The sequence below is a fragment of the Trachypithecus francoisi genome, unplaced genomic scaffold (genome assembly GCF_009764315.1).
Source record: "Trachypithecus francoisi isolate TF-2019V2 unplaced genomic scaffold, Tfra_2.0 Lachesis_group20, whole genome shotgun sequence".
Classification (NCBI taxonomy): domain Eukaryota; kingdom Metazoa; phylum Chordata; class Mammalia; order Primates; family Cercopithecidae; genus Trachypithecus; species Trachypithecus francoisi.
In genome coordinates, this window is record NW_022681466.1 from 44925645 (window position 1) to 44946459 (window position 20815).

Below are 20815 nucleotides of genomic sequence, written 5' to 3' on the forward strand. Positions count from 1 at the left end.
GAACTCAACACCGCCTCCGCGCCGACTGGCAGGCGCTGCGGCCGCGCCCGCTTGCCCCACCTCATAAGGGCCTGTGACCTCACGAGGCTGGCCGCTGGGCGCTGCACTCGAGCTGCGGGGTCTCCTGTCCGTGCGCTTTCCTCCCGCAGCCCCGGCCTCGACTCCGCCCTCGGTCCTTGCCACCCGCTCGCCACTCTTCCCTAATCGCTGTTCATTCCCCGGTGCACTATCCCGCCAATGTCTGACCCCAGTTCAATTTTATCTTTAGTCCATCCTTTGAACACCCCGACCCCCGACTCCTTTCTTCTAAAACTTTCCATCCTTCCTGGCTTCTGCTAGTCAATAATGAACAGCAGCTCGAAGGCCATGTGTCCCACGGCTTTGCTGAAATTTGTCTCGGGTTGCCGTTCAGGAGACGGTCGTTTCCTTTTGAGAGAGATAATTTGGTGGGTTTGGTTTCATTCTGTGTGTTTGTTTTTCCTATGTATTTATTGTATGCAGTTGGGCAAAATATTTATGCTGAGTCTCGATTTTCTCATTCTTCCAGGGGTGTGAGAGTTCAAAACTATATACGTAGTGCTCAATAAATGTTACAATATTTAATCCCTTGCGTGATACTACTGTGTTCATTTATATCTTAAACCTTGCTTTGTAGGCATTCTTTAATATTTTATTTTGATTTTTATTAAATATATAGACAAATCATAATTGTAAATATTTAATGGGGTACAATGTGGTATTTTAATATATGTATATAATATGAAATGACTAAGTCAAGCTTAACATACCCATCACCTCATTTAACGTTTTTTATGGTGAGACATTTGAAATTTACTCTTAGCAGTTTTGAGATATACGATATATTATTATTAGCTATAGTCACCACACTATGCAATAGATCTCAGAAACTTGCTGCTTTTGTCTGACTGAACCTTGTACCCTTTGAACAGCATCTCTCCATCCTCCATCTCCGACCCGCCCCGTCCCTTCCCAGCCTCTAAGCACTATTCTACTGTCTACTTATATGAGTTTGACGTTTTAAGATTCCACATATAAGTGAGATCATGTGGTACGTGTCTTTCTGTGCCTGGCTTTTTTCACTTAGTATGTCCTCCAAGTTCATTCATGTTGTCACAAATGACAGAAATTCTTTTTTAAGGCTGAATAGTATCCATTGTATATGTTTACCACATTTTCTTTATCCATTCATCCATTGATGGACACAGGTTGATTCCATTATCTCAGCGATTGTGCATAATGCTGAAATGAACATGGAAGTGCAAATAAGTCTTTGATATACTGATTTCAGTTACTCAATATGTACCCAGAAATAGTGTCGCTGGATCATATGATAGTTCTATTTTTAATTTTTTGGGAAACCTCCATATAGTTTTCCATAATGGCTGTAATAATACCAACAGTGTAAAAGTTTTCTCCACATCCTCACCAACACATTATTTTTCATCATTTTGATAATAACCTTTTTTTTTTTTAAGAGTCACTCTGTTGCCCAGGCTGGAGTGCAGTGGCACAATCTCAGATCACTGCAACCTCTATTCCTGGGTTCAAGCTATCTTCCTGCCTCAGCCTCCCAAGTAGCTTGGATTACAAGCATGTGCCACCACACTTGGGTAATTTCTGTATTTTTAGTAGAGATGGGGTTTCACCATGTTGGCCAGGCTGGTCTCAAACTCCTGACCTTCAAGTAATCTGCCCACCTCAGCTTCCCAAAGTACTGAGATTATAGGTGTGAGCCACCACACCCAGCTGAATAGCCATGCTAACAGGTGTGAGGTGATATTGTAATTTTATTTTGCATTTCCCTAATAATAGTTTTTTTTTGGTTTTTTTCCACAAACCTGTTGGCCATTTGTATGTCTTCTTTTAAGAATGGCTGTGTCAGGCTGGCATGGTGGCTCACACCCATAATCTCAGCACTTTGGGAGGCCAAGGTAGGAAAACTGCTCCAGCCCAAGAGTCTGAGACCAGCATGGGCAACATAGTGAGGCCTCATCTCTACAAAAAAAAAAATTAAAAAAAAAAAAAGTCTGTTCAGATTATTTGCCTATTTTTAAAATTAGGTTATTTGCTTTCTTGCTACTGAGTTTCTTGTATATCTTGGATATTAACCCCTTGTCAGATGTATGATTTGTAAATATTTTCTCCCATTCAGTGGGTTGTCTCTTCACTCTGTTAACTGTTTCCTTTGATGTGCAGAAGTTTTTAGTTTCATGTAATCCTATGTGTTTATTTTTTATTTTCTCACCTGTGTTTTTGAGGGCATGTCCAAAAAAAATGCCCAGACCAATGTAGTGGAGCTTTCCCCCATGTTTTCTTTCTTTTTTTTTTTTTTTTTTTTTTTTTTTTTTTGAGACGGAGTCTCACTCTGTCGCCCAGGCTGGAGTACAGTGGCCAGATCTCAGCTCACTGCAAGCTCCGCCTCCCGGGTTTACGCCATTCTCCTGCCTCAGCCTCCCGAGTAGCTGGGACTACAGGCGCCCGCCACCTCGCCCGGCTAGTTTTTTGTATTTTTAGTAGAGACAGGGTTTCACCGTGTTAGTCAGGATGGTCTCGATCTCCTGACCTCGTGATCCGCCCGTCTCGGCCTCCCAAAGTGCTGGGATTACAGGCTTGAGCCACCGCGCCCGGCCTCCCCCTGTGTTTTCTTCTAGTGGCTTTCTTCAATTTTTTCTTCTAGTAGCTTTCCCCCTATGTTTTCTTCTAGTAGTTCCAGTCTTACATGTAAGTCTTTAATCCATTTTGACTTTTGTGTATGGTGTGAGATAAGGGTCCAATTTCATTTTTCTACACATGGATATATGGTTTCCCAACAGTGTTTATCAAAGAGATTCCTTTCCCCATTGAGTGTTCTTGGCTCCTTATCAAAATTCAATTGTCTGTAAATTCTGGACTCTCTAGTATGTTATATTGGCCAATGTATCTGTTTTTATGGAATATCATGCTGTTTTGATTACTATAACTTTGTTGTTTATTTTAAAGTCAGGTACTGTGATGCCTTCAGCTTTGGTTCTTTTTTTTTTTTGAGATGGAGTCTGGCTCTGTCTCTCAGGCTGGAGTGCAGTGGCACAATCTCAGCTCACTGCAACCTCTGCCTCCTGGGTTTAAGTGATTCTCCTGCCTCAGCCTCCCAAGTAGCTGGGACTAGAGGTGTGCACCACCATGCCTAGCTAATTTTTTTGTATTATTACTAGAGACAGGGTTTTTTACCATATTGGCCAGGCTGGTCTTGAACTCCTGACCTCATGATCTGCCTACCTCGGCCTCCCAAAGTACTGGGATTACAGGCATGAGCCACCGCGCCTGGCCCAGCTTTGTTCTTTTTGCTCAAGATTGCTTTGGTTATTTGGGATCTTTTATGGTTCCATATGAATTTTAGGATTTTTTTATTTCCATGAAAAATAACTCTGGAATTTTGATAGGAATTGTATTGAATCTATAAATTGCTTTGAGTAGCATGGGCATTCTAATTATATTAATTATTCCAATCCAAGAACATGGGATGTCTTTTCGTTTATTTGTGTTTTTTCTAATTTCTTTCATCCGTGTTTTTTAGTTTTTAGTGTAAAGATCTTTCACTTTCTTGGTTAAATTTACACCTTTTTTGTTTCAGTTTTTGTTTTTGCTCATGTAAGTAGAATTATTTTCTTCATTTCTTTTTTGGATTTGTTGTTGCTGAAATGTTTGCTGATTTTTGTGTGTTGACTGTGTACAGCAATTTACTGAATGTATTAGTTCTAACAGTTTTTTTTTTTTTTTTGGTGGAGTCTTTTGGGTTTTCTATATATAAGATCATATTGTCGACAAAGAAAATTCCAACATTTCCTTTCCTATTAAGATGCCTTTTATTTCTCTTGCTTAATTATTCTGACTAGAACTTCCAGTGCTATGTTGAAAAAAAAAAAAAAGTGGTGAGAGTGGGCATCCTTTTCTTGTTCCTGATCTTAAAGGAAATGCCTTCAAGGTTTCACTGTTGAGAATGTTAGCTGTAGGCTTGTCATATGTGACCTTTATTGTGTTGAGGTACGTTTCTTCTGTACCTAATTTGTTGAGAATTTTCATTATGAAAAGATGTTTAATTTTGTCAAATGCTTTTTAGGTATCTATTGAAATGATCATATGATTTTTGTGTATGTGGTATATCACATTTATAGATTCCCATATGTTGAACCATCTTTGCATCCCAGGGATAAATCCCACTTGATCATGGTGAATTATTCTTTGAATGTATTGTTGAAGTCAGTATGCTAGTATTTTGTTGAGGATTTTTGTATCTATACTCATTAGGGATATGACCTGTAATTCTTTAGTGCTTTTTAAGTATATATAGTTTGTCTCCCCAAAGATTCTGAAACATCTGAGTGCTGAAACCATGTCTTTTATTTTTGTAAATACCCCTCAATCCACCCTCCATCCCCCACTTTCCCACCCCCCATGCCTGTTGTGTTTACGGGTGGTACCTCAGAGTATTGTTCAATCAGGCAAAAGACCCCCTAAAGATTTTAAGAGTGGCTGGGTACAGTGGCTCACGCCTGTAATCCCAACACTTTGAGAGGCCAAGGCGGGTGGATCACCTGAGGTCAGGAGTTGGAGACCAGCCTGGCCAACATGGTGAAACCTCATCTCTACAAAAACACAAACAAAAATTAGCTGAGCATAGTGGCAGGTGCCTGTAATACCAGCTACTTGGGAGGCTGAGGCAGGAGAATTGCTTGAACCCGGAAGGCAGAGATTGTGGTGACCCAAGATCTCGCCACTGCACTCCAGCCTGGGTGACTCCGTCTCAGAAAAAAAGATTTTAAGAATATGGCTCACAGGTCCTCTCATTCAAACAATAGGACTTCTAAGAAACTTAAGATCTTTGTCCTTCAGCAGAAGCCCAAGGTAGAAAAAGATGTATCTCAAAGGTATTTGCTGCCATGACTTTTGTCTCCTGGACTAAAACCCAGTAAGATTCACGGTAGATTCAAAAATCGTTTTAAGAGAATTGTATTGTCAGAAATACTGTCAGCTTGACCTGAAAGAGAGTACAAAAAAGAAAGGGGTCTTTGGACCCTTTCTACAAACACATTTCTACAAACAGGAAGCAGGCTAAGAAAACTATTTATGTCCAAACACATCTCCCTTTCACACAAAAAAAGGATGACTTAGAGGATAAAACCAACAGCCCAGTGGATGGAACCAAAAGCCATAGGGAGTTATTCCCAGACTTTGAATGTAGAACTACAAACCTATACTCAAATGGATTTCAGAATTGCTATGAACCAGTGACTTCTGTGCACCTTGTTTTCCACCTCTTGGTACAGGAGTGTCTGTAGCAGTTATCTCTCTGCCCCTGCCATTTTACATCGGTTGCTGTGGGGGAAAGGAGCATATGACCTTTTTCTTTTTGTTTGCAGAACTTCAGATTGAAAGGCATGTACCTGAGTAGCTATATTTAAGGAATTACAACCAAGAAGTCTCATCTTCCCTGATACAGAGGATAAGATTCTGAACTTTGAATTGATGCTATAATGGGATAACACTCTGGGGCCTTAGAAGGGGTAAGTTTATTTTGCATGTGGGAGAACTATAAATAATTTGTTATCAGAGGGTGGCCTGGGGTAGTCTTAAAATATGTCCACAAACACTTTGATATTTGTATTAATTTCCTATGCTGTGGTAACAAATTACCACAAACTTAGTGGCTTAAATAGCACAAATTTATTATCCCAAATTTCTGGAGGCCAGAAGTACAAAATGAGCCTTATAGCGTTAAAATCAAAGGCTACATTCCTTATTGAGGCTGTGGAGGAGAATCCATTCTTTGCCTTTTCCAACTTCTGTGGGCTGTATACATTCGTTGACTTATGGCCATATCAGTCTGACCCACTTCCATTCACTCTCACTCTGGCCCTCCTAACTCCCTCTTTTATTTTTATTTTTATTTATTTATTTATTTATTTTGAGACAGAGTATTACTCTGCCATCCAGGCTGGAGTGCTGTGGCGCAATCTTGGCTCACTGTAACCTTTGCCTCCTGGGTTCAAGCGATTCTCATGCCTGGACCTCGCAAGTAGTTGGGATTACAGGTGCGTGCCACCACGCCCAGCTAATTTTTTTTATTTTTAGTAGAGACAGGGTTTCGCCATGTTGGCCAGGCTGGTCTCAAACTCATGGCCTCAAGTGATCCAACCACCTCAGCTTCCCAAAGTCCTGGGATTACAGGCATGAGCGACCACGCCCAGCCTGACCCCCTCTTGTAAGGACACTTGCGATTACATTGAGCCTCCCCAGATAATCCAGGATGATTGCCTCATCTAAAGATCATTAATTACGTCAACAAAGTTGTTTGTTCCATGTAAGGTAACATATTCATAGGTTCTGGAGATGGGGATGTGGCTGTCTTTGGGGGGAAATGATTCTGTACACAATGCTCCTCCCTTCAAGAGGTGGCATCTATTCCTCTCCTCTTGAATGTTGGCTGGATTTAGTGAGCTACTTCTAATGAATAGTTTATGGCAGAAATTATGGTGTGACACTTACAAAACTAAGTCATAAAAAAAATTGTGGCTTCCTCCCTATTCTCCCTCTGGGAGAAACTAGCTAACAAGTCATGCGGACTCTCAAGCAGTCCTATAGTGATGTCCAAGTGGTGAGGAACTAAGGCCTATTGCCAATAGCCAGCATGGAATTGATGCCTCCTGCCAACAGCCATGTGAGTAAGCCATCTTAGAAAAGGATTCTCCAGCCCTTTTTAGCCTTCAGCTGACTACAGCCCTGGCCAACAGTTTGACTCCAACCTCATGAGAGTCTCTGAGCCAGAACCACCCAGCTAAGCCATTCCTAAATTCCTGACCACAGAAACAGCAAGATAATGTTGTTGTTTTAAGCTACTAAATTGTGGAGTAATTTCTTAAGCAGCAACAGATAACTAATACAATCCCCACTGGGCATGGTGGCATGCACCTGTAGTCCCAGCTACTTGGGGAGGTTGAGGTGGGAGCATTGCTTGAACTCAGGAGTTCAAGTCCAACCTGGGCAACATAGCAAGACCTCACCGCCTTAAAAAAATAAATAAATAAAATAATACAATCCCCAAGGTCACATATTGAGCTATGAGAGCTACTTAACTTCTAGGTATTAACTCTGCATTCCAGACTACAAGATGAAGGAAATGGAGAAAAGCATGTTCCTTCCCTTAAACAGCATTTATTGGAAGTTGCATACACCTCTTTCATTTACATCTCATTGTCTATGAGATGGACATGGCACATGTAACTACAAGATTTTTGCATGCTAACTTTGTATCCAGCAACTTTACTAAATTTGCTTATTAATAATAAGAGAATAATATTTATTCTGGGCAACCATGTGCCCAACTAAACAGCAGAAGTTCTATTATGTGAGAAGGAGAAAACATACTGGACACAATCAGCAATCTCTGTCACAATGGTGAGCCTAAGGGTCAGGAAAAGCAAAGTCCAGCACACACCCATCAACATTTTTTTCCAATTTCTTAACGAAATATTTCCATTGGCCACCAAAGTGATAGTTACACATCATCACTGTGATCTCTCCAAAGAATCATGCCAATTCTGTATGAGTCATTGGAAAATCCAATTACTATACTAAAATGAAATCAATTGTGAAACTTTTTCCTCACAAGTTCTTATTGGGGTCACTGCTAAAGAATAATTTACAATGGACATTTTGTTTAAAGGCTCCAAAATGTTCTAAACAGTGCTTTCTGTGAGCAATCTTGGGTGTGTCAGAAAATACATAGCGGATGAAAGTGTTTCCTTTATGCAAGGTGTTGGAGGGGCTTTATTATAACATTAGCAGCCTCAAGGAAGGCAGTCATGTTCCTGACCTCTTCATTTTCTTTTCACATGCAAACCATTCTTAGGTAGCCACATTAACTGGATTTTTAAATTTTTATGTAATGATATACTTAACCCTAATCACAAGCTTCTAAGACTGCCTCCTTGCATGTTTTAATCAAACTAAAACAAATTAGGAATAGATACTTCCATAAATATATTGTTTTATAAAACCAAACAGTAATGATTTTTAAATGGCTTATTTGCAGAGCATACGTTATGGTTCCATTATATCATTGTGAAAATTGAGTAATTCCCAGGCAATCTGCTTGTAATTGGTCCCAGTGATCATTAGATGGCTCTGTTACTATAGAGTTTGGACTATCAAAGCCAAGAGTTAAAGGATTACAAATGTGGCTTGACATATAGCTTTTCATCTCATTTTACATAAGATCCTCTATTTTCATCCAGACATTTAGTCAGCAATTACCAAGACATAAATAAAACATAGTGAATCTCACAAGATTTCACCATAAAAGGTCTCAGTCTATGTTCACGTAATCTCTTAATGATGTCATGTATTGTATTATGCTCAAAAAATGTACATTATGTTAGGAATTTAAGACTCAGGCCAGGCACCGTAGCTCATGCTTGTAATTCCAGTACTTTGGGAGGTCAAGGTGGAAGGATTGCTTGAGCCCAGGAGTTTGAGACCAGCCTGGGCAATATAGTGAGACCTCATCTCTACAAAAAATATGTTTTTAATTAGCCGAGTATGGTGGCATGTGCCTGTAGTCCCAACACTTTGGGAGGCCAAGACAGGAGAATCACTTGAGCTTGGGAGGTCAAGGCTGCAGTGGCTATGATGGTGCCACTGCACTCTGGCAACAAAATGAGACCCTGTCTGCAAAAAAAAAAAAAAAAAAAAATTAAAAAAAAAAAAGACTCGAAGACAAAGATTATGTTATCAGTGTTCTATAAAGAACTTCAATCCCACACTGTTGATGCTCAATAAATTTTAAATAGCCAAAAGTAAAGTAACAAATTCTAAGTATTATTCTAGCATCCTATACGATGATAATGTTAATAATTAAGATTTTGATCCCATCTCGGCTGTGAATAAATTCTGTAAGAATATTTCCTTGCTTGCGTCTTGGTACACATAAAAAGTATTCTGTTAGTTTTTCCCCAGGATTCTATTCTTTCAGTTTTTCATGGGAATTTGTGGTCATGAGTGAAACCAAGACACCCAAGTTCATTTAACCTGGAAAATGGGTCAAAGTAGATTTTCATTTTGTGTGGGTGGATATTTCATCTTCTGAGTATGTCAGTCAAGGTTTGCCATTAACTGTATACAGTAACTGAGCTGCCTTACTATAACGTTTTTTCTAGACCAGAAGGCTAAATATGTGACTCCTTAAATCAGTTGTTCTTAAACTTGAGCATGAATTAGAATCACCTGGAAGGCTTCTTAAACCAGATCATGGGTCCCGGCTCCCAGATTTTCTGATTCAGCAGCTGTGGGGTGGGGCCTGTCAATTTTCATTCCTAACAAGTTTCTAGCTGATAATGATATTGCTGGTCTTGGGACCACACTTTGACAACCACTGCCTTAGATCAAATTTAGGCATTTAAATGGTCCTGTAAATAATTTGCCATTAAGCTATTATTTTATCCATTTATGCTTCCTACAAACAAAATCTAGGCTACACTGGCAGTCTGTTCTTTTGAGGTTGCACAAGTTCCTAAATAATACCCAATTAAAAAAAAAAAAAAAAACCCCAAACTCTTAGAACAGTAATAACCTACTCATTTAAAAAATATTAAGCCTAAAGAATGCTGGGCCTGGTGGTTCACACCTATAATCCCAGCACTTTGGGAAGCCGAGGCTGGCGGATCAGTTGAGGTCAGGAATTCGTGACTATCCTGGCCAACATGGTGAAACCCCATCTCTAGTAAAAATACAAACATTAGCTGGATGTGGTGGTGCACGCCTGTAATCCCAGCTACTCAGGAGGCTTAGGCGGGAGAATCGCTTGAGCCCCAGAGGCAGATGTTGCAGTGAGCAGGGATCACACTACTGCCCTCCAGCCTGGGCAACAGAGCAAGACTCCATCTCAAAAATAAATAAACAAAAATTCAAAATTTGCCAGGCATGGTGGTAGGCACCCAGCTACTCAGGAGGCTGAGGCAGGAGAATCTCTTGAGCCCAGGAGGCAGAGGTTGCAGTGAGCCGAGATCACACCCACTGCACTCCAGCCTGGGTGACAGAGCGAGACTCCGTCTCAAAAAAAAAAAAAAAAAAAAAGTATATATAAAGAGAAGCTCTGGATTCTGAAACTAGCTTCAGTACCCATAGTAGTCATCATTCTGTTACATTTGGAAATATGCTTGTTCTAAAATAATCATTTCTGAGTCAATGACACTTATTCTTTTCATCCAAAGGAAACAGAAATAACAACACAGGAAGCACTGGGCAGCCTTAGGCTAATTCTTTTTGGAAAGTACATTTAATTCACTGTTGTACAAACCCAAACAGAGAAGGTAAGGTTAGGAAGTCAGGAAGGCACTTAAGAAATTTCAACCAGGAATACTTAACAAAGAAAAAGAGGCCTTTGGACCCACACATTAAAATCATGGATGACCAGCTGGGCACGGTGGCGCATGCCTGTAAGCCCAGCACTTTGGGAGGCGGAGGAGGGCAGATCGCCTGAGGTCAGGAGTTCGAGACCAGACTGGCCAACATGGGGAAACCCCGTCTCTACTAAAATTACAAAAATTAGCCAGTCATGGTGGCAGGTGCCTGTAATCCCAGCTACGGGGCAGGCTGAGGCAGGAGAATCGCTTGAACCCGAGAGGCAGAGGTTGCAGTGAGCTGAGATCGTACCATTGCATTCCAGCCTAGGCAACAAGAGCAAGGCTTCGTCTCAAATTTAGAAAAAAAAAAAAAAAATCATGGATGACCTAGGAATATCAGAGAAGTAAAGAACTGACTCCTCATATGGCAACTTGTCAGGAATATTCAGTTTCCCATTGTTGTCCACAGATCCTGGGACTAGACATAAATTTTCTCCAAAAGAGCTAGACACAATCCCTTTGTGCTGTATTATCTAATGCCAGAACACTGTTTAACTGTTCACCCCACAGGCCAAAACTGCTATTTGCTACCTCATGAATGCAGCTACAGGTTATCCCCACATATTGACACATAGTACTGGTCTTCAAGACCTGTGAACTTCATTCCAGTGGCTCAGGCAAGATTCCTGATTTGATTCACCCTTTAAATACATTTTCTTCCCCGCTTTGATACAGTTTATTCATATAAAACATGTTATCTAAAGAAAATGTCCCATTAACATTCTCATGGACTCTTAGTAGCTGAAGGTGATAACTAAGTTCTAGACTTCTTGGATCCATGACTGTCCCTGCCCGTCCCCTATTTATGCCTCTACCACATTCCCATTCCCTCCAGTAAGGAGTAATCCATGGGTGTGACAAGGCTCAGTCACTGCCCCATATCCAATTCCAAGGCTTATTCTCAATGTTACCACAAGAATACAGAATAGATATTTCAGCTACTTATGGATTCCTCTTCCCTAATATGTGGCTGCAAATGTGTGCAAAGTGAAGAAAGAAAGAATAGCTAAATGAAGCTTAAGTGCTATATCAGGAGAGATGTAACTATCAACAAATGTTGGAAAAGGGGTTTGAAGAGAGGATAGAATGAGACGTCCATTGAGAAAGGTGATATGGAATGACATCTGCTCTTGCCAAAGCCAGGTCTCTCAGATCTCCCAATTAAAAACACACACAGTATCAATATCCCACAGAATCTTGATCACACATTTGATGCCACAGTAAGTCCCAGCATCTTAGAATGTTGATACTGAAAGAGACCTTCAAGACTGGCTGCTCAAAACCCATTTCTCAAACTAGAAAACAGCCTTATGAAGAAGAAAGTGACTTGCCTTAATTAGAGTTAAAGATTATTTAGCTGCAACACTGAGATCAGAACTCCTGTTTTCTGCTCATGGAACAACTGTTGATAAGGCTTTCTTTTTCTCTTGGGCATTTGGGGGTGGCTTTTAATGTTGGATGTATGTCAACACCAATGGAGCCACTGCTTTTCTGAGACAAAAGAACAGTCCCTCCTCCTCAGGAAGGGTCCCATGTGTCCATACATCTATCCCTATAGCCTGCTATCATGAGAGAGCCCCTCACAGATCCAGCCACTGGCCAGTGACTTGCTGTGAATGATGCCAAGTGGGAGTGTCTGTACCCTGCCCAAGTCTTTGTGGCTTCCTATGCTCTCCTTCTTTGCCATCATATAAATTTACAAACATAATGCAAGCATGTTTATATACATATTCCTTTAGGTTAAGAAAACCCCATCATGAGAAAAATAAAATAAAATTGCACTGTGGCCTCTCAGATGAAAGACTGAGTTAAAATGAGGTTGTCCAACCCATAGAAGAACAGGCCACACATGCTGGTACAACTGACCCATCATTCCATCCTGGCACTTATTCCCAGCCAACTCATGGGAATAATTCCTTCACAAGGCAGCCAAGAGGTAGTAGGTAAATACAATCAGCCCCATGGGTGGATACAGCACACCAAGGCACAGGGCTGGGTATGTGGAGGTCCTATGAACGAGGGACAGAAGGCCGGAAGGGTAGGGCCAGACCTCTGGCTCTACAATAGCACTCTCTCCCTTTGAGGAAAAGCATTTGGTCGTGAGAGACATCCCCAGCTCATAGCAAATGTCTACAGCAGTGAGGGTGTGGAATTAGGAGGTAAAGAGATGGTGCTGGCCTAAGGGTGACACACTTCTTCTAAACAAACCTCCAGAGTAGAGCTGACAATAAGGCAAATCTGAAGGGTTGTGATTATGAATTGGGAGATGCTGGTACATCCCCCAGGCCATGAATGACCCTGAGTGGCCCAGACATCCTCACTCCCAACAGGTCAAAGAATTAGGTTGCAAGGACTTCCCTTGTGAGAGAACCATAGCTGGGTTGAGGGGATGGCAAAAGGCACAGGCAGCTCTGATAGTTCAGCTCTCCCTAACTCCTCCTTCGGCCTGAGGGAGGGGAAAGGAGGCAGAAGTACAGATGACCTGGGCTGCCAAGCACAGCAGTTCTTACTATAGCTGCTGAGAGTCAGGCCCAAGAACCATAAACTTATGAACTCAGGGTAGAGCCAAGGTTTGGCGTCCCTTCCTCTGAAATGAGAGGTCTCAGCCCTGCCCTTCTCTTCAGGGACAATGGCCTGATGAGGAAAGCTGGCTTCTCACTGAGGTAATGAAGAACACCTGCTCAGCTCCATAGTCACCCTCAAGCTAAGCAGGAAGAATCCCCTGGAGGAGGCATTCTGGGGACAAAGGCTAAGGAGCTCGGCTTATCAGGACACATCACAATTTTAAATTACACACTCCCACACACAACACACATAAACACACAGACACACACACACACACACACACACACACAGACCCACACTTCCACATACTGACATTCTCCCAACCCACCCTACTCTGAGCCCCAAATCCCTCCCCACAAATACTGTCCTCTGTAAACATGAAGGCAGAGACTACTGCAATTGTGGCACAGGCTGCTAATGATCCGAGGATGACTGCTGATCATTAAGTGCCCCGGTAGGTGATATTGGTGAAGGTAGACGTGGCCTCTTTATACAGTGGGTTGTTGGCCTGTGGAGGAAACAGAAAAGCATCTTACAGTGACTTCCTCAGTCCTTCCCTACCCTGAATGTTTAAAATTCATCTCAGAAGTTTTCCCAAGGCACCCTTCCCTGGAATACACCGTCGATGAAACAGAATAATGTTCATTTTACTCACACTTTAGTTCTTGGCATGGGAATCGATAGGAAATAACAGGAGGAGATGAGGTAGAATGCCATCCTGCCACCATTTATTATTATTATTATTATTATTATTATTACTATTTTTACTATTATTATTATTATTTCAGACAGGGTCTCATTTTGTTGCCCAGGCTGGAGTGCAGTGGCACAATCTCGGCTTACTGAAACCTCCACCTCCCCTGACTTAAGATATCCTCCCACCTCAGCCTCCCAAGTAGCTGGGACTACAAGCACACACCACCATGTCTGGCCACTTTTTACATTTTTTTGTAGAGATGGGGTTTCATCATGTTGCCCAGGCTAGTCTCAAACTCCTGAACTCAAGCGATCCACCTGCCTCAGCCTCCCAAAGTGCTGGAATTCCAGGCGTGAGCCACCACACCTGTTCCCTGCCACTATTTCTAAGGAGCTAAATTCAGCCTAGCACTCTTCAGTGATCCCACAGCATTCAGGGGTAGAACTTCTCCTGTTTCACCCCATGTTCCCCTCTCTTTTGCCCCTTCTCCTATTTTCCATTCCCTGTGACAGTGATGGGAGATGTGGACAAGGACAGAAATGTAGCAGGTGGAATTCAGAACACAGAGGAAAGCTTTTGCTCAAATAATTATTAATTTGTTTTCATCTAATCTGGCCAAGTACTAACCATGGCCAGGCATGGTGGTTTATGCCTATAATCCCAGCACTTTTAGGGGCCAAAGTAGGAAGATCACTTGAGCCCAGGAGATTGAAGCTGCACTGAGCCATGATGGTTCCATTGCATTCCAGCACGGATAACAGAATGAGACCCTGTCTCAAAAAAAGAAGGAAGGAGGGAAGGGAAGGGAAAGAAAAGGAGAGGAGGGGAGGAAGGGAAGGGGAGGGAAGTAAGGAAAAAGGAAGGGGAGGAGAGGGGAGGGGAGGGAAGAGGAGAGAAAGAGAAAGCACTATCCACAAACTGTCACGTTATCAGGAAAAAGACCCTCACTAGGTTTCCCAAACTGTTTTCCAACAGAAAGTAACAAATCCTATACGGTCTAGTAGTCCTTAATGGTGGCTTCAAGAAACACATTCTTGGCCAGGTGCGGTGGCTCACGCCTGGAATCCTAGCACTTGGGGAGGCTGAGGCAGGTGATCATGAGGTCAGGAGTTCGAGACCAGCCTGGCCAACATGGTGAAACCCTGTCTCTATTAAAAATACAAAAAGTAGCCGGGTGCAGTGGCTGGCACCTGTAATCCCAGTTACTCAGGAGGCTGAGGCTAGGAGAATCACTTGAACCTGGGAGGCCGAGGTTGCAGTGAGCCAAGATCGTTGCACTCCAGCCTGGGTGACAGAGCAAGACTCTGTCTCCAAAAAAAAAGAAAGAAAGAAGCACATTCCTGTGCGCCTCATAGGTACAGGATGTTCCACACTGTTCTAACAGAAACATCTCAGTTTCTTGGGACCCTTGAGTATAAAGCTCTGGGGTCAACATCAAATGGGAACAAACTTGCAGCCTAACCCTGGACATTTGGGGAGTCAAACAGCCATTTAGAGGGTCCAGCAAAAAAGTTGAAATGTGAAAGAAGAGCCAAAAGAGAATAGAGTAAGATTAAGTATATAGAAAGTTCTCAGTAAATGCTTATTTAATTGGAATAAATCAGGATAAAAGAGTAAAGTCTGATTTGGAAGTAACTTTTTATTTTATTTTATTTTATTTTATTTTATTTTATTTTTATTTTATTTATTTTATTTTTGAGACAGAGTCCTGCTCTGTCAGCCAGAGAAGGGTGTGATCTCTGCTCACTACAACCTCCATCTAATGGTTCAAGCAATTCTCCTGCTTCAGCCTCCCGAATAGCTGGGATTACAGGTGTGCACCACCACACCCGGCTAATTTTTGTATTATTAATAGAGACGGGGTTTCACCATATTGCCCAGGCTGGTCTCGAACTCCTGAGCTCAAGTGATCTGCCCACTATGTCCTCCCAAAGTGCTGGGATTACAGGCACGAGCCACCAGGCCCAACCTGGAAGTAACCATTTATTTGAGGAGAAAGAATAGAATGAGGTGGAATGACATCCTGCCACTATTTCTAAGAGGCTGAAGGAAGCTGAAGGACAAAGGGACAGTGAGACCATCTCTCCCCATTTCCAGAACAGAGGATAACGGAAAGACGATGGTGCTGGCTGAACCTGACCACCCAAAGCATCTGTTGCTTCCACATAAGGGCCTCAGACCAATGACTTTTTAGAAAAAGCCCAGCCCAATCTCTTACTGTGTCCCATTTTGCTCTGGCGCGTTCTTCCTCAAATTTAGCAAACTCTTTTCGGTCGTGGATGGTGATGAGGAGCTTCCAGATGAGCAGAGTGGCAAGGCCGATGAGCAGAATGGCCCCCATCACTGACAGCAGGACCACCAGGATGTCAGGGCCCTTGGGACACTCTGTGAGGAAGAAGCACAGAGCAGACGGTTGTGAATGAAGCAGGAATCACTTGAACTGGCTATGAATAAGGTGTTCTTGACAAAGTAATTAAGGTCCTTGAAGGAAATAGGACAGTTTTCAAAAATTAATTTTTTTACAGAGACAATCATTAGGACAGCAATAATCTGTGCTGAGTGACTCAAATCAGAAGTCTAGACCTGGTAACCCCTAGACGGAACCCAGGCACACCTTTGTGTGGGGGTTCACCCAAGTGTTTATTTTAAAAATTAAACACAAAGAAGAGAACAACAGACACTGGAATCTACTAGAGGGTGGGGGCCGGGAGGAGGGTGGGAATCAAAAAACTATCTATGAGTCACTAGGCTTATTACCTGGGTGACGAAATAATAGGTACACCAGACCCCCGTGACTCACAATTCATCTACAGAACAAACCCACACATGTACGCCTAAAGCTAAAATAAAAGTTTTTTTTAAAAAATTTAAAAATAAAAAGCTGGGTGTGGTGGTTCACACCTGTAATCCTAGTACTTTGGGAGGCCAAGGAGGGCAGAGCACCTGAGGTCAGGAGTTTGAGACCAGCCTGGCCAACATGGTGAAACCCCGTCTCTATGAAAACTACAAAAATTAGCCTGGCATGGTGGCGGGCACCTATAATCCCAGCTACTCAGGAGGCTGAAGCACAAGAATCACTTGAACCTGGGAGGTGGAGGTTGCAGTGAACTGAGATCACACCATTGCACTCCAGCCTGGGTAACAGAGCAAAATTCCATCTCAAAAAATAAAATAAAATAAAATAAAAAATAAAAAATTGATTTTATTGGCCATATTGAATCATCAGGATATGCTCCCCTGAAAATTTCATATTAGTCTCTTTAAAAAGAAAATCCAGGCCAGGCACAGTGGCTCATGCCTATAATGCCAGCACTTGGGAGGCCGAGGCAGGAGGATAGCTTGAGTCCAGAAGTTCAAGACCAGCTTGGGTAACATAGTGAGGCCCTGACTCTACAAAATTGTTTTTTTTAATTAGCCAGGCATTGTGGCATATGCCTGTAGTCCCAGCTACTCAGGAGGCTAAGCTGGGAGGATCGTTTGAGCCTGGGAAGTCAAGGCCATAGTGAGCCACGATCGTGCCACCACTCTCCAGCCTGGATGACAGAGGGAGAGCCTATCTCAAAAGAAAGAAAGAGAGAAAGAGAAGGAGGGAGGGAAGGAGGGAGGGAACGGAAGGAAGGAGGGAGGGAAGGAGGGAGGGAACGGAAGGAAGGAGGGAGGAAGGAGGGAGGGAACGGAAGGAAGGAGGGAGGGAAGGAGGGAGGGAACGGAAGGAAGGAGGGAGGGAGGGAGGGAGGAAGGAAGGAAGGAAGGAAGGAAGGAAGAAGGAAGGAAGGAAGGAAGGGGAGGGAAGGAAATCCAAAGATTTAGAAACACTGACACCTATATTCCTGCAGGGCAGCAGCTAGCTAGAGCTGAGGAGGAGCTGCTCCTTTTACTTGGAATGCGTATTTTCTAGTTTACCAGAATCCGCACCACTCTCCCTTCTCTCTCCTAGAGGAAGGCAGTGTGATTTGTTGGTGTGTCTGTGCTCCTGTGGACGCTAGAGCCAGACTCCCTGGGTTTGAATCCTGACTTATTGCTTGACTTTGATACATGATCTTTGGAAAATTACTTAACCTTTCTGAATGTCTGTTTCCTGTTTCTCCATCTTTAAAATGAAGATAGTAATAGCACTGACTTTAAAAGAAACTTGTTATGAGGAATAATTAAATTAAATATATCTTAAAAACTCAGAACAATGCCTGGCACAGAATAAGTGCTCAGTAAATATCAGCTACCATTATAACTGATCTTTTTATATCCAGCTGTTTTCACTAACTTACTTGCTTCCTTAGCTACTGTAAGTATTTGTGTCTGTTACCCTGGTTCAGATATTTACATTCCTGAGGGCTGTGAACCTAATGACATTTTTTGCATTCTTAGAGACCAGGACCTGCCAGCCAAGACAATATTTTGGGTTCTTTCCCAAAATATTTAGTCATCTAAAATCATAACCCTATTGAAAGCTGACTTCCTGTTCAACCCCAGTCAACAACTAAAACGAGGCATGTCACCCCTCTGGGGATCAGGCTGAGTATACTCCGCAGAGCTCTGCTTCCCACAAATGTCAGGTATCTAATCTTATTCCAGTAACCTCAAGTGTTATGAAACCAGGTGTTTATATATGAGGGTACTAATGAGCCTGGAGAGGAAGTCACACCCACTTTCCACACTGTCTCCCACCTTCTTCTCCAAACATATACCCAATGCTCACCACACACAACACAAAAACAACCACCACCATAACCCAAGCTGGCTATCTCCCAACCCACCAAATTACAACCTGTCTATAATTAAACGAGTGCCTGGAGAGAGGCTGTGAGGTTCCAGTGTTCAAGTTCCCAGGAATGAAGGGCCCCAGTTCTGCTGGGAAAAACAATTATGGATTCTTTGGAAGATTTGGGTAGGGCTGACCCTTAATTATCAAAGTAAAATCTCTTTAATTCTGCACGTTAGTATGGTCAAGACAGGTAGGGTGCCAGAAGGTCTTCACGGGAAAACACTCTGTTAACCATGTGTCCTGAAAGAAGTTTGGGGTGGGCTTCCTGGAAGCAGAGGGCAAGATCAGGTGACCTCTGGAGGGCTCTTCCAGCCACAGCAGGGGACCAATGGCAAATGACCCAAGGTCAGAGGAGTCTGGGTATGGTTGGCAGTTTCAGCAAACAAAAACACAGGATGCTTGGCCCCGTGCAGTGGCTCACACCTGGAATCCCAGCACTTGGGAGACCAAGGCAGCCAGATCACTTGAAGTCAGGAGTTCAAGACCAGCCTGGCCAACATGATGAAACCCTGCCTCTACTAAAAATACAAAAGTTAGTTGTGTTGGTGGGCGCCTATAATCCCAGCTACTCAGGAGGCTGAGGCAGCAGAATTGCTTGAACCCGGGAAGCAGAGATTGCAGTGAACCAAGATCACACCACTGTACTCCACCCTGGGCAACAGAGCAATACTCTGTCTCAAAAAAAAAGAAAAGAAAAGAAAAGAAAAGACCAGGAAGCCAAGACAAATTTGAATTTCAGGTAAATGATTATTTTTTACTATCAGTGTCTACCAAATATTGCATGGGACATAGTATATTCTATTTGGCAACCCCATCTGGGAGTGATAAGAGCCCAGCTCAAGAGCCCATTCCATGAGGTTAAATTCCATTTGGCCAATGCCAAAACTTTTGGCAGTGTTGTCTTTACTGCCCTATAGTGGCTTAGCCCTTCAAGAAGAGCAGCTGCAAGAGCATGAGTTGGGGAAGAGAAAGAGAATGATCTCCTCCATTGTCCTAAGACCCCAGCTGCAACATTCTACTCAAAGACAGGAAATGACTGGAGTTGGGAGACAAGCAGGGAGGCAGAGCCTAGAATTCCAGAGCAACAACATAGGAAATGTTGGCCCTGTGTATTGGCTCATGCCTGTAATCCCAGCACTTTGCGGGGGCTGAGGTGGGGGGATCACTTGAGCCCCAGAGTTTGAGACTAGCCAGGGAAACACAGTGAGACTTTGTCTCTACAAAAAATAAAACTCAAAAAGTAGCCAGGTGTGGTAGTGTATGCCTGTAGTCCCAGGGAGGTTAGGATGGGAGGATTGTGTGAGCCCAAGACGTTGAGACTACAGTAAGCCACGGTCACACCACTGCACTCCAACCTGGGCAACAAAATGAGACCCTATCTCAAAAAAAAGATAGGAAACATGGGTCTATGGATCTGGGGTCTGTTCTCCTAATGTGGAGGAAGGGGTCTACTGGCAGTGAATACTCAAAAGTGTTTTCTAATAATTCATCTTAATACGTTGTTTAAGGAGAACAAAGGCCATAAAGGTGTTAAAGGGAAGCAAGCAATAGACAGCATTGGATGGTGACAAACCTGTGGCTGGTCTGTGTATGATGGGATGGATTCCTCCTGCTCCCAGAAGGCACTGTCCTTTCAGTGTTCAGGGCAACCTTGCCTTAGTGCCTCAAACCCATCCCTACCCCATCCTGCAGTAAACTTGGAAAGGTAATACCTCTAACCAATCAGGTCTTCCTCTGAAGCACAGTCAAGTTGCTCTTGGCAACCATCTCAATTTTAATAGTGCAGATGCCATGTGCTGTAAAGTTCTAAAATTTAAATTCTTTATTTCTTGACATCATTGCCTAAAAAAAATGCAGTGACATATTTTGTCCATTAATGAGATCCATATCTATCTTCTTCTCCTTACCCTCTTTCTGATTTTCCTGTCTCCTCAATTAACAACTCACTTTCTTGGTAATATTTGTGTTTATAAATACCCTTCATCCAGATGACAGTCCCTAACTTATCATTTGGTTTTTTTGTTTGTTTGTTTGTTTGAGACAGAGTCTCACTTGTTGCCCAGGCTGGAGTGCAGTGGCGCAATCTCAGCTCACTGCAACCTCCGCCTCCCGGGTTCAAGTGAGTCTCCTGCCTCAGCCTCCCGAGGAGCTGGAATTACAGGCATGTGCCACCATGCCCAGCTAATGTTTTTGTATTTTTAGTAGAGAGAGGGTTTCACCATGTTGGCCAGGCTGGTATTGAACTCCTAACCTCAGGTGATCCACCCACTTCAGCCTTCCAAACTGCTGGGATTACAGGCATGAGCCACCACACCTGGCCCCTAACTTATCACT

General features: G+C 42.8%; 1 protein-coding gene and 1 long non-coding RNA gene across 3 annotated transcripts in view; one reads left to right on the plus strand and one right to left on the minus strand.

Annotated features, from left to right (window-relative positions):
* Positions 1-29: 29 nt before the first annotated feature.
* LOC117067467 lies at positions 30-20325 on the plus strand. Its single transcript, XR_004430746.1, has 3 exons — positions 30-267; positions 5418-5561; positions 19990-20325. It is a non-coding gene; the product is annotated as an uncharacterized LOC117067467 (long non-coding RNA).
* Positions 10303-20815, minus strand: part of ITGB3 (integrin subunit beta 3) — a 60661-nt gene continuing 50148 nt past the window's right edge. For both annotated transcript variants that reach the window (XM_033184095.1, XM_033184096.1), the window contains exons 14-15: positions 15938-16104; positions 10303-13530 (exon numbers count right to left, since the gene is read on the minus strand). In XM_033184095.1, coding sequence (XP_033039986.1) covers positions 13465-13530; positions 15938-16104 — 233 coding nt within the window. In that variant the 3' untranslated portion in view covers positions 10303-13464. The remainder of the gene's footprint in view (positions 13531-15937; positions 16105-20815) is intronic.